The sequence below is a fragment of the Antrostomus carolinensis genome, unplaced genomic scaffold (assembly GCF_000700745.2).
Source record: "Antrostomus carolinensis isolate BGI_N321 unplaced genomic scaffold, ASM70074v2 scaffold25607, whole genome shotgun sequence".
Lineage (NCBI taxonomy): Eukaryota > Metazoa > Chordata > Aves > Caprimulgiformes > Caprimulgidae > Antrostomus > Antrostomus carolinensis.
In genome coordinates this window covers 1-18,974 of record NW_010329858.1, presented here as the reverse complement: position 1 = coordinate 18,974, position 18,974 = coordinate 1, and the positions used below count along the sequence as shown (strand labels likewise).

At 40.8% G+C, this 18,974-nt stretch overlaps 1 protein-coding gene across 1 annotated transcript; it reads right to left on the bottom strand.

Moving 5' to 3' along the window:
* Window positions 1-10,657: 10,657 nt before the first annotated feature.
* CUNH3orf52 (chromosome unknown C3orf52 homolog) lies at window positions 10,658-17,664 on the bottom strand. Its single transcript, XM_029086143.1, has 7 exons — window positions 17,575-17,664; window positions 17,341-17,418; window positions 14,266-14,389; window positions 13,531-13,664; window positions 12,603-12,673; window positions 11,800-11,999; window positions 10,658-10,719 (listed from the first exon to the last, which is right to left on the bottom strand). The coding sequence occupies exons 1-7, from the start codon at window positions 17,662-17,664 to the stop codon at window positions 10,658-10,660; spliced, it is 759 nt and encodes a 252-aa protein (XP_028941976.1).
* Window positions 17,665-18,974: the final 1,310 nt, after the last annotated feature.

The following is an 18,974-nucleotide window of genomic DNA, read 5'->3' as shown; positions in this document are numbered from 1 at the left end:
CCTGTTCCAGTGTCTCACCACCCTCATAGTGAAGAATTTCTTCCTAATGTCTAATCTAAATCTCCCCTCTTCCAGTTTAAGGTCATCACCCCTTGTTCTGTCACTCCCTGCCCTTGTCAAAAGTCCCTCCCCAGTTTTCCTGGAGCCCCTTCAGGTACTGGAAGGTCGCTATAAGGTCTCCCTGGAGCCTTCTCTTCTCCAGGCTGAACAGCCCCAACTCTCTCAGCCTGTCCTCATAGCAGAGGTGCTCCAGCCCTCGCATCATCCTTGGTACTGCAGCTGCTGGGAGAAAATGTTGCAACTGGGAGCCGAATTATTTCAGATCCCACCATTTGTCCATAGACCCCAGTGCATCCTCTTTATTTAATTTCTTGAACCCTCTTTTCTGCTATATCCCCAAGTCTGCCACTTCATCACTTCTGTTTGGTGAGTTTACTTTTTAATGGCACTTCTATATTTGGCTTGGCCACTTCCGGAGTGTGACAGCCTCTGGAGCTTGTATAACAGCTCACACAGCTGCTCTGCAAACAGCAACATGAAACTATAGAAATAAAGAAACTGAATTCTACTTTTGTTTTCATTTTAATAGTCAAGTCACATTTCTCCTCTTTTGAGACTGCTGGCCAGAACTGTTTCCCAGCATTTTCTCTGATAAATCTATACTTATAATTGCTTCAAAAAAACCCACAACCCCCCCAAAAAAACCCTACAAAAGCCAACTCCCCAAAAACCCTTCCAGTCACAGGCAAGTCAGGCTCTCCTCCTCTAACTGCTGGGCACCCGCCTCAGAGGAGCCAGCATGTCTGTACTATGAATGCAGATGCTGAGAAATGCTTTCAATTCTCAGATCACACGACATATTTTCCCACAGGATTACACATTATTGACTAAATAAGACTTTATCTAAAGGTTGTGTAGCAGTTCACAGGTCTAATTTACTACAGGAACATATGCTATCTATCTTTTGACAGTTCAGGAGAAGAGCTATCCAAGCCCAACAACCTGTCCTTCTGAGTGAGGGACTAAAAAAAACCAGAAGCCAATTAAATATAAACAAGGAAAAATTGAATAAATAGATTATCAGAAAACAAAAATACTTATAGCAAACTTATGGTATCTGATATGACAATATACTCCTAATGTGAATTATGTGCATTATAAATCTACATAAGATATAAATAAATATTTTATTTAAAATGTATATCACAAGATTTCTAGGACCAAATCATGTGAAGCATTCACACTGACACCTCCAACCAAGTTAGAGAAGTTTATGCTCAGTGTGGGCAATATGCTATATACAATTCAAAGAAAACCAGGTAGGCCACCTGGAATGAGGTCAGATTAGCTTTAGCTTTATTCCCAAGTGAAATAAAAGCGATCTAAATTGTCCCACTAAACAGGAAGTCGGGATGTTCACTAATATTTGTGAAAATTTCTGCCACTCTGATAAGAACACCAGGAGCATGTTGAACACCATTGCAAAAAGAGGTTATTTCATGCTAATTGCCAAACTTGGGTAGTATATGAAATAAGTAAGAGTACACGTTTAGCAAGGAATGTACTGACAGCAACAAAGAATGGTGACATTATCTATTTACCTCCAGTCCTGGGAAAGAAAAAGAATACGCAAATAAGCAATTAGAGACTGACTCATAATGCATCTCCACCAGCAAGTTGGGTGCCTTTCCCAACTTCATGCGACTTAGCAGCTTTACATAAGCTAACACATAAATATCAATACCACACTGTAAAATATTTGTAAATTACAGGTATTTTAAAAGCACAAAATTGTCAACTATAATGTAGGCTCTTGTTATGAAAAAGCTTGGTAACAAAGGAGTCTGGATGTGATTTAAAGGATCTTAAATTTGCCAGATAATTTCAATGCTTAAACCTGAAAGTATGGTCTTCTGCTTGAAACAACAAAGTTTGTGTGCTGCTGGAGATTGGCTGTGTCAGGAGCTGACCTGTCCGCTAACTTTGTGCTCTCCCACGGGTTTGCAGTTTGTGTTACACAATCACTGTGTTTCTCTTCCTTTTGATTTTCACAAAGCACCAGTGTGTAAATTGATGGGAATAATTTGGAGCGGGAGATGGGGCTGGTTCTCTCATAGCTCTTCACAGCACTTATTGCTCACTCATCCATCTGGAAGTATTTAATATGGACAAGCCCAGAAAGGCTAATTGCTCCTCAAAAACCACAAATTTTGCTGAGCTCCTCAGGGGACAGAGGCCATGCTTTGCAGGAATGGCTAAATGCTGTAACATCTGTTGTCAGCTGCCATCCCTCCATCCGTGGACCTGTGACTTGTGCTTCTCCTCCCCAGGGCAACCCCTGTTCTCACAGCTTCAAGGGCTTGGTGCCTGCCTGGGGAGGAAAGGGAAAAGGTTGGGAGGACAGGGGCAGAGAAGCTGCATAAAGTGACTTGTCCAAAAAGTTGGTGGAGGAGTCTCCCTATGTGATCATGGGCACTCAGGGGTTGGCAGTGAGGAATGAAGACTAACCAGCACCAGACCTCACCTGCTCACCCTTATTTCCATACCTAGGTGGAAAATCTGCATCCCCATCAGGAGAAAAAGATACTCCCACAAGGAAAGTAAGTAAAAAGGCTCCTCAAGCACCCTGGGGGTGGTGTGACATGGCATGGGTGGGGGTGTGGGGGAGCCCTCCACCAGCACCCAGCATTGCTGCCGAGGCAGCTGAGGGGCAGCAGCCATAGCCAGGCAATTTGCACCTCAGCCAGGGCAAACCTCCTTGCATCCAGTGGAGGGTATCTGTCCTCTTGCTGCCCCATCACACTGGATTATTTGGGGCCTCTTTGATTCTTTTATTTCTGGAATGATGCAGCGCAAGGGGTGGCTGTCCCTTCCAACCTCCTAAACCATGAGTTCCTTGGCCACCACCACGCAGCTGTCTCCTGCAATGGTGAACTCAGCCTTGGTAGGTCATAGCTGGGCTTTTAGGCTTGCAACCTCCTGAATTACAGCAGAGGAGCATCCTCAGGTGCCTGTGCTACATCCCTGCAAACAAGGCAGAGGGCTGCAGAGGGAAGGGGCCAGCCAGCATAACATGTCTCATGTTTGGTCACACATCAGCTCCTGTTTCCCCTATACAAGCACAGCTTAGGACTTTTTCTAAACACATGTCATTATTAGATATGCCCCTAATAAAATAGTTTCTGCATATTAAATATTCAAATAGGGAAGACTCACGTAGTTGCCAAGATCACGTGTGTTCACGTGAATCGCAAGGTCTTGGTTTCAATTCAGACTGCTGTCTTTACCCTGGGTAAAGCCATTCCTGTATGGGTGGTATAATACTTCTGCCACTTTCACAAGTTGCAGTATTTGCTTAGGAAAGAACAGCTTCTTGTTAGTCATGTACATCAGGAATTTCATGGCAGTGCCAAGGCAGCACAGTGATGTTTTATAACACTACGAGTTCTCTAAGATGGCAGCTTTAATGCAATATTGAAATACTTACATTTTTCCTTCAGTCAGCTTGCAAAATAAGTACATTTAAAAACCCCGTTATCTTAGGCAAAAATGAAAGCTCGGCTCTGAATTTTTAAAAGAGCAAAAAATAGTTCAATCAGGCTTGTAACAAGAACCAGCTAGGCAGCTAAAAATAAAACTGTGAGAAATGATGATGCAAACAACAACCCCCTGTCATTTAGGCTGTTATGGGATGGAGAAACAAATTGTCAGAACAACCCAAACCCACCTCACCCAGGTGCACAAATGCCCAGTGCACACTCAGGTATGGGGCACATCACACATCTACACACTACATCCCAGCACCGAGCCAGAATTAAAGCTGCATTGGTTATAAAGCTGAAATACGTTCAGTAAGCAAGAACAGTCATTTCTGAGAGACATGTAAAACTGATTTTAGTCAAAAACAAAACAAAACAAGAAACAAACACCAAAAAAAAACGAACACCACAAAAAACCCGACAAGGTTGCACATCTATGTGTTATTAAGATCGATGAGCACTGCTGTGTGACCTGAGTGCATGTTAAATTAGAGAAAAGATAAATCTTGAAAAGCCATCGGATTTATTTAGCCCTCAGAGATTCAACCCTTTCCCCAGCCAATATCACACTAGCTCATGCTTTTGCTCAGCCTATGCTCAGTCTGTACCTCAGCCTGAGTAAATCCTGTGCTGCAGAAAGCCCTTGTGTCCTGTCAATGCACCAAAGAATGACAATCACATGTTTCTTTTTTTCCCTCTTTCCCCAGCACAGACCTGCAGTTATCCATCAAGCACTGTCAAGGTAATGACTAAAAGTGAATGGTTTTGCTGCTTTCCAGGGCAATTGAGTCCAAAATATCTTTGTGCTAGAAAAACAAAGTGTCCATCACATTCCCTCAGGAGAGGTAAAAACTCATAATCAGGGTATTTCTTTGGGATGCAGAAAAACACCAGTGTAAGCCTATTACCAAGTAAATGTATGTACATAAACTATAACAATGGTACACAGCCCCACTCTTGGGCAGCTGATGGCCAAGCAGACCACAGCACTCGCCTGTAATTTCAGAGGCTGAGTGTAACGCTGCGTGGCCCAAATCAGGCAATTCAGGAGGCTCCACCTCATGATCATGTCCTAGATGAGTGTCCCAAAGCACCAGGCAATTTATGGTCACATGGGTACTTCTGTCTCCTCCTCTTCCTTCCCTTCTCTCCCCAGGTTTCTGGTAGCCAGCATAACCTCACTTGTCTACAGTTTCATCAAAACTATTACGTTTCCACCAAAAAGTTTCAGTTTCAGCATGACGTCTCTTAATAAAAAAAAAATTTAACTGGACTATTGCCAACTAGATTTAGTAATAAAAGAAGTCTTCAGTTGAAAGACAAAGGGAAGTTTAATAGTTGGAGGCTTAAAAAGTTCTGGTTAATCTTTCCATTGTAAAAAAATTAGTGGCTGTCTCAAGGAATGGCTAAGTCTCTGTTGGAATAGAAAAAGGTTTCCCTTTCCAATGTCCCACTGACTCTAGAAGGACGAAGAAAAGTCTCAAAATATGCTCTGTCAGATTGAACATTTAGTTTCTTATAAACCAGAAACGGACCAAAGAATGGATCAAAGGGTTGAACTGCAGGAGAGGACATTCATGAAAGACTGGTATGATTAACATATTGCCCAGTCCATCTGATTTCTCAAGTGATGCACTTCAGAGTCTCCTGTACTCGTTTGTTTGTGTTAATACTCGGCTCCGAGATGCAGCAGTTGAGTACCTGCGGTTTGCTACCTCTGCTTTGTAAATAGTTCATTTTAGCAGAGGGTGAGTGAAGTTGCCTTTTGAGTCACAGATGATGAACACTCACCAGAAACCCTATCTACCACAGAACAAAGCGCTGCCATTTAGCAGCCTCACCTGCCTGGTTTTTTTAAATTATTTTTCATAAAGATGACATCAGTAAAGCAGAAGTTGGTGCCAAGCAGATATGTGGGTGTTTAGCAGAAAATTTTAAGAAAGTGGGCAAGATGACAAAAAAGGGTGTGATTAAATGAGCTCATCGTTTGTACACGTGAGCATGGGGTGGACTGTGGGGGAAGAGAAGAGGAGGGGGTGGAACTGCAATGAGGAACCTGTCAAGTAGCTGTCTAGTTTTGAGAGCTTTTAGTCCCAAGTAAAAGCCCTAGAGTGTTGTTTGAAGACAGTCCTGGGAGGGTTGTTAGTGTAATAGGAGAGATGCCCCTTCTGAGTATTAAACTTCACCTATGAATAATGAAAGACTCAAACGAAATCTCAGGAGTCTTCCTGCTCGCTCCTCCTGCACTGTTCATGCGTGGGACAAATCAGTCCCCCTCTGCACTTCAGTCTCACCACTGATGAGAGAAGGTCAGTGATAACAGCCTTTCAAAACTTGTAGACTGGAAGGATTCTGGGAAATGGGGCTATGAGCAAATCTTGGGTAGACCTATATGTTGGAAGGGACAAGAGGCACTGCAGACTTCACTCAGTGGATTTGGAGTCTATCAGTCATGAAGATAAGAGCCTACCTGTTCCCATTTCACAGGCACACTAGGAGAAATACTGCTGCCCTCTCAATTCTTTGCAATAGTGACTGGAGGAGGACAGAGCCATGCCCCTGCAGATAGGTAGGGAATTCCTTTTCTTAAACAAGTTCATCCTTAGTGCTCTGATCCTTAAAACTTACAGAATTTCTAAATCTCAACATTTTATAAAGCCTTGAATCAAAATTCAGGAATTATTTTCAGTGAAGCCTCCTCAAAGTCAGGACATCTTTCACACCAAGTAGAATCTAAACAGACAAAGTGATGTGTATATAAACTGGGAAAATCCAAGACTGACTTTGCAGGAATTAGGTTCTAACAACAATTTTTCACTTCTAGGTTTGAAAACAAAAAAAGGGAATCCTTTGGGTTTATTAACCCGTAGAGCAGAGACCTCTGTTCCAATTACAAAGTATGAAAGGTAACTACAAATACCAGCATGAACTCAGCAACATCCACTTAAAATACTGCTAAGTACTGCAGACAATAGAGGATGACGCTATAAAGCTCATACTTACTCACTGGCTTTATTTTCTAGTGGGTTCAAATCCAGAGCATCAGGGCAAACAAATTTTTAACTTCTGGCTCTGAGTGCTTAATCAGTTCACATTGTCCCTACAGATCTAATGAGTCATCCTGCTAGCTATTTAGATGCACAACCCATTAGCAACCTCTTGACAAGGCAAAAGGAGGGACAAGTCTGAACAAAGTTGGGAAAGCATCTACCCACACAATCTTACCTCCTCCTTCATTAGTGGCTTTTCCTTCTCCACCCTCTGTTTTCAAGGTGAGCGTTAAGCAAGGACCACCAGGGAGAGGATTAGATATCGCTGTTAGATATGAGGCTAGGGCCTCTTGCAGGACAGTGTGTCTCCTGCACAGACACACGTGCACACAGACACTTGGGGTCTCAGCCAACTCCCAGGTCTCTCTGGCAGCTGGCTGTGGCTTTCCTGGCCCTCCCTTTAACCTCCTACTTTCCTATGCTTTTTGCTCTGCAAGTCACTCTGAACCCTCCCTTTAATTCCTCCCATAAATATCCCATAATAAGTCTTGCGTACACCCCAAATGCTCTCCCTTTACATGCATTAATAATATATCCCATACCTTTAGTAACTCCTCGGACACTCCATCTGTAAGGTGATCTGGAGAGCTGCTCCCATTGACTCATTGCATAGATATCACCTTGGGACCACCAGGATGATGGCTCTCCTGGGACAGGGGATGATTTGGGATTCCCCCCCCTGCCATTGTACCCCCTCATGTGTGTGGTGATGAGATTTTTATTACATAGCCTACCACTAAGTGGTATCAACCTCAGAACAAGAGTCAGGCCCTCCATCCACGCCAGGCGTGCATGTTTTGTTGGGTGCTCCTGGTGTCCAGCCACAGCCTGTACAGAAGGGAAATGACTGTGGATTCACAAACTCTTCTTGGTACTATGTACACTGGTCAACACCACTGCATGAGCACACAGGCTATATCAGTTTTGTTGACATCGCAAATTTCCTCAGTGTATAATCATGTTGAAGCTTCTCTCTCTCTTTCTCTCCCTCTCACAGAAGGATTTGGCCAAAAAAGATTCTATGAATTCCAGTGAACTGTGGTACTCAACTGTCAACCACGACGTAAAACATGAAGCCTCTGTGATTAACATCAATAATCAGACAGAATATGCACTTGTCAATGTGTCCAAGGGGAAGGATGATATTACCAGAGCTGAAGAGCACAGTGAATATGATTATGTTCTGATAACTTAGAAAGGGACACTTTCTGCTCCCAAGGCACTCTTTTACATGATTGTTTAAGCCAGCAGTGTGCAGCCATGCTAACCATCCTACCTCTGCTGTCAGGTCTTCAAACACACATCTCTCTTGTGTTACTGAGCTTACTCATTAGGACATATCTGCCAGTCATTTCCAATGAGACAAATCTGTCCATGAGAAGGTGACCACAGAAAGAGACATGGACAGGGGACAGGACTTGACAATTAAACCCAGAGGAATCAGTAGCAAATGTCATTGTAAGGCAATGTTTCTCTATAGAAAATAAAGATGCTTCATTACTAGAAGCAACTGAGGCTGCACATTTTATGGACTTCTACAGTACTTTCTTTTAAAAAAACCCCAACCCTACTGCTAAAAATCTCAAAAATGCAATAATAAATCTCCTTGTTGTTGGGTTATTTGTTTATCAGAAGAGAGGGCTGGTGGTTTGTTTTTTTAATTAAAGCATAGACCCTGTGTTAGGTGCACTTACTCTTTTCCGAAGTTTCTCTGGCCTGCTTGATATATACCATTATACAACGTACAATTTCAACAAGTAGCTCATTGCTCAAATTGTCCCCCTTAATGTAAACTACTTATCTTAGAGTGAATTCTTAAGGAAGTTGGAATGAAGTAAAAAAACAAAACAAAACAAAACAAACTGCACACAAAACAAAAATTCCAGCCACTAAGAAGACCATGAAACCCGAGGCTGCACAGGCAGTAACTACACACCACTCAGTAGAAGATCCCTAGGTGTTCCCTCCATGACACAACCCTTCCAGCTCACTCCTGTTGGAGTCCCAGGTTTGGCTCTCTGCAATGCCAGGACATAAGCACCTCATCACCCATGACCCCTCTGCAAGCAGCAGTTCCAGGCATGTGCATTGGACTGAAATCAGTTATTGACTTGTTCACCAGAGCTCGCAAAGTGATTGTGTGTCTGTGTTCTTGCTCAAGCTTGGTTTTTTGCTCCCTCCATTTCTGTATTAAAACAATTTGGAAGAAAATGTTGAACAGTTTTCCTGATTTTAAATCTTCCTTCGTATGTGATTGCTGGCTGCAGCCCTGGCTTTACGGTGTAGCCATAAAAACCCCCCCCACTTTTTGTAATTTTTTTGACATTTACTTCAATGAGAGTTCAAAGCTTGACCAGAGGTAGACTGTAAAGTCAGATATTTTCTGTGGAATATCACAACATCTTGCTACAACTCCACCTCCTTCCTTCCTGTGAATTGCTGGGGTAAAGGTACTGGGACAGAGGAGGGTGGCTGGAAAAAAAAATGCTTGGCTCCTCCTTTTTCTGCCAACTCTTAATGCACACAGAAGTATCACCATGAAGAAGCATAATAGTTATATTATTTTTCAGTTCTTAGAAACAGAATCAAGATAAAAAAGTGTTCAAAGGCAAGTTCAGTCATCTTAGTAAGAAAAATAAGATCAAGCAGCATCTCAAAGGCAAATTATTTCTTTGCTGCTGGTATTTTCATAGCCTGCTGCTTTTAGGACAAGCCATACAAACCATAAATTTTATTCTTCCCTAATGTAAGAATCAGAAGGAATATCTCTTCTAGTTGTATGCTGCATAGAATATTGCATCAAGAGAAAGTATGATTCTTACAGCCAACACTACCTCTTACACATCATGATGGGGTCAGAATTAGCCACAAATATGAGAGCCACGTGAACTACTAATTTGGTCCAGACTGTTTCCCAGGCTCAGTTAAGACTCAAGCAACAACAAACACAGGTTTGAGTGTACAGCTCTGTCAGTCAGATGCTCATACACCTCTCAGTATTTAGAATTCCAATGGTTATTTTCCAACTCAAACAGTTGAAAGACTAGAGCTGCTGAAGAATGAAAACAATCATGTCAAGAGTAAAAATAAATAATTTAATGCATGGTAAAATTTTCAGATTACTTCTTAAATAAACTAGTAACAGTAGAAAAAGATAAACACATTTTGCTATAAGATATTTCTCACAGTATAAAAGGTTTCTTAAAATAAATTTGTCTATCCAACAGTACTAACATTTATACTGGCTAGAAACAAATGTCAAGAATCTATACTTCACTGACATGGTAGTGAATCCATTCCACGTAAAGTTAATGCTTAGTTTTTAATGTTCATGCTGTAGCCAGTTACTGGCTATAATTCTCGTGCCATGCTTGCCCATATGGTCTGCTTCAGCACCTTCCTCTTGGCATTGATCAATCTTATCTGATCTCTTGTGAACAAGAACAACTATTTGCTGCCTTATTAAGGCAAATATCTAGACTAGTTTATCTTTGAATTTACAAACATGGGTCAAATAACCATCTCTGTACTAGTGCCAGCAGGTAATTATGAAAGCACACTGCTAATTTGATGCTTGAAAGATTCCTGTGGCATTCAGATCTATCAGTGAACAAGATATGTTTCTTCCCAAAGTTTCTTCATTTCTATTTCTAATTAGAGAAGAGAAAGATAGAGAAGATACCACCTCATCCTGGAAGACTGTAGGATGAACAAGGCAATGATGACAGTTGAAGCTCTTTTAAGAGGCTAGTGCAAAAGTCTTGCATGTAATTAAAGGAAATAGAGAGGATATTTAATTTTCAGGCTGTTTCTTTGAGGAAAGAACAGGGAAATATGGCACGTGAAGTTAACAGGGAAAAATGTAACAGACATGAATACAGGTAGAAGTGAGCATTAAGGATGAAGTTTTGCAGATAATTTTGGATAAGACAAGACAAAAGGAGCCACGTGCAAGACTTTTTAAAGCTTGTGCAGGGAATCTAGATTTAACCATAAAGCAAGACAAAACAGAGGTTTCAAAGTCAAGAGAACATGCATCAGATATGACTTTCACAAGAGTGCAATGGGTTATTGTGATATCAGGACGACAACAAAGAAGGAGGTAGTGGTGTTATAGGAGTTCAACACTGCTACAAATATACCACATTTTCCATTTACAATATTACATAACAGACAGTATTTACAGGACAACTTTAGAAGTGTTTCTACCTAATGAATAGTTCCCAACCCTGGGATTACTGATAGATAGGAGAAACCCATCTCTTCTAGGCGGTGAAGAACATGAGGAGTCTTTCCATCATTTCTCTGAAAGTTAAAACAATACATTAACAACATTAAAATGAAACTTCAGTTAGTTATTTCAGCATGTTTTTTCCTGTCCCTTTTACACAACATACAGAGGACAAAATTATATTGAGAATTGGAACTCATGACTTGTTGCTCTCTTGTCCCTTGATAAGAGTACCAAAAAAATCAATATGAGTTAATAACAAATCTTACTTATATACACTGTGTGGTGACGTGTTAGCCTAGAATTATTCTGAAAGCACACAGGTATAGCTCAGTAAGTTGAGGGTGGGGAGAAACAGCTCTATGAACAGTATTCACTAAAACTGAAAAGATTATGGAACTTTTATACTGTCATTTAAATGAAGACAAATCTAAATGCATTGGAATTACTACATAGAAAATCTGGAAAAATGAAAATTTGGTTCCTTTAAAGGATACCTCTATGCACAATAAATTTGCCCAAAAACTTGGGAGGACAGGGGAAATCAGAAGACTTTTTCACCCTTTACTGTGAAAAAAAATCAGAAGTTCAGTCCCAAGTTACTTACGTAATGTTTCAAATATGAATATACAATACATTTTAAATTATTTAGCTCCCCATTATAGTGCACCCACGTATGACAATATTTTCTTTGTATGAGTAAAATGCATGAGATCTGAAAAGTTTGGTTGGAATCTGCAGCTAAACAGTCTCATCACTACTCCCTTTCTCATCAGAGGACCAAACAATGAATCCTGGGTTATAAGGTAAACACAGCAAGACTTTCCTGAAAACTGAATATTTTACCATTTTCTCAATACTATTGTGCAAAATACATTTACTAAGAAATCTCAACATCTTTCCAGAAATATTTCTCTCTTTTCAAATAAATAGTCCAGCTCTTTGTAAAGAAACAGTATCTCTTACATACAGCACTTACATGTTAATGTGAGAGAAGTCGGATCAAGCTTTAACCTGTCACATTCAGGTGTCCCAGGATTAAAAGTATCATCTTCATCATAAATATTTTGACGTAAAACATTCCTTATAAAATCTGGGTTCATTGTGTTTTCCATAAACCCCTCTGTTGATGGTGGTACAGAAAACTCTAGCTGATAAAATACAGTGGAGCTTTCATTACTGGAAAACAAAGTCAAGTATGAATGCCTTCAAGTTCCCACTGGATCTTTTTTGATCAGACTGACTTCATATCAACCTTGGTATGTTTTGGTTGTTTTTTGTTTGGTTGGTTGTTTAAAAACAAAAACAAACCAAACCCAAACTTGTTCTAAAGAAAAACATTACAAAATAAAAATACCAAAGATTCCAATTTTCCTCCTCCCCCTCCCTTCTCAGAAGAGCTATTGACATTGACAGAAACTGAGCACATACCTGAAGCCAATCTGAGACATGTTTTCAAATGCACAAAGGGCAGTTGCACCTGTGTTCTAACAGGGTGAGGTTTTCAGCACTCATGCTTCACAAGTACATAGCGATAAGAGGTGCTGCAATATCTCACATACTTTAGCTGAGAACCTGCAGAAAGATTTGCTCTGCTGCTAGCAGTACCTGAAGCCACCTAACTCGGCTCTGGAGTGGATTATGCAAACCACTGAAATAGAGTCCATCTGTGGAGATTTCACTGTTTATAATCTACCAAATCCACTGTATTTACATAGGCACGTGAACGTCTCATGAAAAGCCTGGAATTTTCAAATAATTTTGGTGACAGAAATTGCTTACCTGAAATAAACCACCTGAGCTGACCTAAAGTAGCGTCCTAGAGCTGGAGATGAACTGTAGACATCTGTTAACTTGAATAGAAAAAAAGAAAAAAAAAAAGAAAAAAAGAAAAAAAAAGCTTCTATTCACTCTTTTCCCCATAAAAGAAAGTGCAGCAACTCGTTCTTATAAGGTGTTTTAAGGAACATAAACACAGGTTCTGAAGGTCAAATATCTGCCCTGGAAAAGGTACACAATCTCCCTTTAAGTTTGACAGACAAGTTAATCTGTGTTTGAGTGATTACTATATTACCTTAACACAATGGAGGCATTCAGGGTGAACTAAAAGTACGTGCTCATGTTGCCACGTCTAATTTATATTGTTTGGCTTAGGTTCTTATTAGTGCCAAAAAGCCCTTTTACTCTTACTTTGTAGAGGGAAGGGTCTTTCTACTGAGACTGTCTTTCCACAAGAAGTCTAAATCCGTGCTGCTGTGTCTGCTGAGCTTATTTCAGCCATAACTCAGAGCTGTGATGGAAATGGCAGCTATGAACCCAGGCTGTCATCATTTACTTACAGGAGAATGCAACACACAGGATTTTTAGCCAGCATTTGGTTTAGAAGACCTTCATGACCCCCTCCTAACCTAAACTATTCATTGATTCTATGAAAAGGTAAAGACTATATCCCAGCCATTACTTAAATTTGGGGAAAAAAAATCAGGCACTTTAAAAAAAAAAAAAAACAAAAACAACATCAATGTAAAGCACTTCTGTGCTTCTAGATCAGGACTTAAAATTATACTAGGAAAAATACAACTCAGAATTTTTTGTGGACTTGCAAATGACTGTGTTTCCACATAGAAAAACAGAAACTTCTTGAAAGGGAAAACACTGAATCAACATTACAAGCAGAATCAGCTTTGCCAAGAACCACATCAACACATACCCTCTTAGTAATGTCTTCAGAGAAAAGGTGTGGGAGACCACACATTAACTCCAATGTTCCTGAAAAATTGCAACAATTTCCACTATTTCGTAGTGTATCAGGATCCCAATAGTCATCCTCATCTGTGTAAACATCTAATATTCAAAAGGAGATAGAAAGGGGAAGAAAAAGTTTCAGTTAGCAGAAGTGTTGAAAAAAAAAAAAAAAAACAAAACCAAAACAAAACCAACAACCCTCTTGGCTTTCTCCAGGGTGGCTTTCTCACAAATTTTCTAGGTAATGACTGACTGGGAGTGACAGAAAGAAAGGGCAAGTCACCTGAAGAAAAGCAACAGCCCATGGAGGTCAATCACCCACTTCCATTAACAAAAGTCAGCAGCTTTGGGAGCCTGAGAGGCACTGACACCACGCAAGGGAACATAAGTGATCCATTGCACTTGGTGCAATGCCACAAGCTTCATCTCCATCCTCATCCTCAACTCTATTCTCGTAACATTTTCTCACTTAGCTACAAACTGGAATTGCCATCTGATCAGGATACAAGTTATTTGCTGCCTGCTAAAATAAAAGCGTTCACATCCACAACTCAACACACCAACTGCTGCAGCCAACACCCCGGTCCCTGCAGCAGTTTACAGAAAGAGTTTAAAGGATGCTACTGTTCAATTTGTGTTGTATTAGATTGGACATATTGCACATTTTTATTAGAGGATGAACCAAGAGCGAGATACTTACTGGAATAAAGAATTAGGCTGATGAGAATGACCAGGAAGAATACTAGAAAAATTGTAGTTATAACCATCCATAGTTTACACTTCCAGAAAACTACATTCCCACATGATTTCCAGGGATTTCTCTCCTAGTTACAAAAGGAAGGGGCATGTTGATTAATGAAATAATGTGGAAAAAAAAAGAGAGATATTTAAGCATGGCTCTACTGTAACATTTAGAAACAAAATCCTCACATAGATGGGAGAGTCTCATTGGTAAGCAATGTCCTACAGCAGGGTTCCCACCCTTAAGTACTGCTGCAGGTGGGAACACGGACCTGCAGAAAGCAAAGGACATTCACAGACAGGCTGTTACTTGAGAGACACATATCATTTTGTTTGTGCAGAATTCACAGATCCTGAATTGTCCATAAAGCTAAGGTGCTACAAAGGTGCTTTCATGGCTTCTATTTTTTAAAAAAAAACTACATAGATTTGATTAGCATGTTCCACAAGCTGTCCTTTCAATGTTTACCACCTCTCTCAACCAAAAAAGATATCTGTGGAGGAATTTCCAATATCATTCACCTCTGCAATGTTAATTATGTCAGTCTGCATAGCTCCTGGATTACAGCACTCAAGGCATGTGGACTGTTATTAATTAGATACTATTACATTAAAGAACACTGTAAAATAATTGAGATTTTACAACTGACTTTTTTCTTCAGGGGATTGGAAATTTGAAGGCTATTGAGTACATTTAAAGTTAATTACAAATCTCTTCTGTTCTAGGAGATCACAAGGAAACTCTTGTCAAAGAAATTGTGCACATGTGCACATTTATATAGGAGAGAAATGAGAGAAAGGAAAATATCTGTCTTTAATTTAATTTTTAGTAATATTTAAGACCATGGCAGAAGTTAGTGTTTTATTAGTTACTCCAGCAGTACTAATATTAAAAAAAAGCTTCAGTGATATAGCAAAACAAATTTTAAAACTTCAAGTATTTTGTTCCACAGCCAGAAGACTGAAGGAAGAGCATGAATTCATAAGAAAGTAGACCATGCTGCCTTTTTAATTCCTCCTTGTCCTACTCCACATCCACTGTAAACCCAGATGTAAACTCCACGTCCTTTTTGACATCAGTACCAGGTGAGGACAAGCACATGCTGCAGGTTGTCCAGAACACACACATGCAGATTGTCAGGAACTAGCTGCTGGCTGGAGGCACTAACCCACCTTAACCTCCCTTCACTTTTTGAACTTTCTAAGGACCCAGAATAATAGAAAGCCTTTCACTAAATTTAACTGACATTCACCAGCTGGCTTAAAGCTTCTTTGAGGGTGGCAGATGAACAGAGGGAGAAAACAGGCACCCACATAAGAGTCATTTCTCCAGGAATGGGGACAAAAACAGGGAAAGTGCTCTCTGCAGACCCCCCCACACAGAACTTTGGTGGAGATCAAAGGGCAGAGGCTGAACATGGCTTTACTTACAGCACACTTTCAGGAGCAATCCTGTTTACATATATACTTTTGTTTTTTAGATTGTATTAGAACAATGAAACTTCAATCTAATACTTGACAGTAGCATATCTTTTCTATCTGACAAAAGAAAAAGCACCAGTAACTACTGCTTGGAGTATAACTATGAAATCAGACATAGTTGTATCTGTTGAGGTAGTTACTAAGCCCAAGTTTCGACTGAGTCACATATTTAGACCATAACAAAAGTGTAATTCGTAATTGCCTGTAGCAGACTGGCTTGATCTCAAGCAAACATTCAGCTCCCCAACTATCCAGCTGGGCCAACACCCTCTGGACATTGCCCTTGTACATTGCAAGAGTGCCAGGAGGGAGCAGCAGCAGAGAAAATCTCCCTGGTAGGCAGGACAGTTCTTCTGATTCATCTACCACATCATCAGGAAGCAGAGCATGATAATTTTCCAGCAGTCCCTATAGAATAGGAAGTCAATTATCAGAATCAGAAAAAATAGAGCCCAAATGAAAACTCAGTTCTGGGAAAGGGAAGGCAAAACAAAAACTTAAGGGTAAAGTTTCTCAAGACAGCTAAGCGGATCTAGCTCACCCCTGCCTCTCCTCCACCCTCTCCTGTTCCTCTTTGCACCTCCCTAGAATTTGTTTGACCCTGCAGCAAGCTGTCTCAGCTTACCAGACCAGAGGAGAAGTAACTGGCCCCAGATATAGTAGAGTAAATGTTTTTTTTTTTTTCTGCCTAGCCCATGGAATGAATCAGCCCACAGAGATGTTCAGCGGGGCTCACACAAGGAAGCGGTGGCCGCTGCTTGGCCAGGAGCAGGAAGGGAGGAGTGACATGACTAAAACAGAGGAGCTCTGGGGAGGACTCAGCCATCCCCTACTGAAAAATGGGAAACTTCTTAGCTCTGCCACAGATATTCCCTCTGCTCCTGAGTAAGTAATGAAAATCACTATACAGCAATCACCTGTGAGTACATATTACCCCTCTGCCAACATCAGTCTGTTCCACAGCTGTAAGCTAAGCCCTGGGAGCTAACTCCCTCAGGACTCACATGCTGGTCTTAACTGAGGCTTTGGGGCACTCTGTTTATACAAATTCATAATTGTTAGCCACTGCAAATTACTTGAAGGTAAAAAGAGAGAGAATCCAGAATGATCTGTTGCAGAACACTCTAGTCTTGTTTTGGCAGCACTGTTTTCTGATTAATTTGTTCTGAAAGAAAGCCTGGTTTTAATATGGATTTCATTTTTTCTCCTTTCTGGTTTTGAGCCCAATCCCACTGAGAGCACGTGAAAAGAGAAAGCAAAACTCAGATTACCAATTACAACTTAATTTCCTAAATTAAATTCACAAACAACCAAGCACTGAAAAATAAAAAAAGCTTAAATCCCCACTCCAATATTAGAATACTTCATTAAGAAGAAAAAGAAAATACATACATTTAGCTGGTTTTCAGCCTTTACTTCCAAGTGAATAACCTTTCCCTCTGCTTCAAATAACAAATTAAACTACCTTTACAAGATGTTCCTCTGAAGTGTCATTTTTTTTGCCATATGATATTTTCCCCAACCAACAGCAAGCATCAAAAGGAATTCCTACCTTTCGTGTTTGAGCATTCAGAGGTTTGTCATGATCAATCCCATTTTCTTCCACATTATCTTCTTGTAATTCAATAACCTCCTGCTCTTGACCATTTAGAGGCTTGTCATGATCAATCCCATTTTCTTCCACATTATCTTCTTGTAATTCAATAACCTCCTGCTCTTGACCATTTAGAGGCTTGTCATGATCAATCCCATTTTCTTCCACATTATCTTCTTGTAATTCAATAACCTCCTGCTCTTGACCAGAGCTTTGCCTGTTCATAGCTTCTGTCTCTGCGTGAGGATCTCTGTCTCTGAAGCAAGCACGGAGACAACTCATTTCCTTCTGTTTTCAGCAGCAGTTATGGTCAGTAGCAGCTCTGGTATGAGGCTGGAGACAGTAACAGTGAGAGCTGGGATAGTTTTCACAGGAGTGATCTCAAAACATTGATAAATAAGAGGAATTCCTTAAAAGGACAAATAACATCATCTACGTTCTACCAGCTACAGAGAAACTGGAAGTATTGATTTGCCAGACCTATAGCCCTCGGCTATGCAATACTAGGTTTTCCAGTTTGTCTACCTTACCATACCAGCCCTTGACAAGCACAAGCAGGTGACTAAACCTTCAGCAACGTTGTCATGTGCTGAGGCAATTTGGAAAGGAATCTTATTGCTTTCTCCACTGCTGTGAGCCAAACCTGTAAGTACTATTGCTGTTATCCAGGCAGATAAACAACCAGATGTGGTTCTGAAGAGCATAAACTGAGTACAGGATCACATACCTCGTGGTTCGGTGAGGCTGTGAAGGGAACTTAAAACATCTACCAACACTTCTAATTTTAGTCTCCCTATATAGTCAATAAAGAAATTAACACTCCTGACTTTTGTGCCATGAATTGTCCTCTCTCTAGCTGTTTTGTAGCCTAAAAATCACATTTGGTGTTAAATAACCATTTATGTCTATTCACACACTATCCAACCTAAACCTGAGAAGCCACTTTCATGTAAAAAACCAAAAGGACAAATCTGAAGGGAGGGGGAAGGTGGCCTTCAATTTCACCCTGTGCTTTACAGGACATGATTTTATGAAGCAAATCGTTGTACGAGTTGAGATCTGGTCTGCACTAGCTTCCCACATGAACTCCCCCATGCTACTTAGAGTCACTCATAACAGCTTACTGCAGCCAGGGGTTGATTCCTCCCCCCTACTCCCCCAGCATCCTTCATCCTACCTCCTCTCATTTTTCCTTCTCTGACTCCATCCTCGTGTTTCTCCTTCCTCCTCACAGAGCACCTCTCTCCCCTCTCAATTGAAAGGGTTGGGCAAGCAGCTGGTAACAGCACTCTTGCTCACTCTCTTGTCCCAGCACAGAGAGGACCGCGCATTAAGAGGAAAACAAAGCCTCTTTCTCCAGCTCCCTCCCTTGCTGGCTGACCATCCACTCACAGCACTGCTCCTTCTTTTTTCTGCCAAATCCTGAGGATGCTTTTCCTCCCCCCAGCTTTTCCCATTGTGCAATTCATCTGGCTATGGATGCCTGGAGCGTTCCCAGGGGTTCAGATGCCTGATGTCATGTCACAGCCATCCAGGCAAAGGCGCTCCATTAAGCTGAGCACATGACTTGGTTTCATTCAGCAAATAAAAAA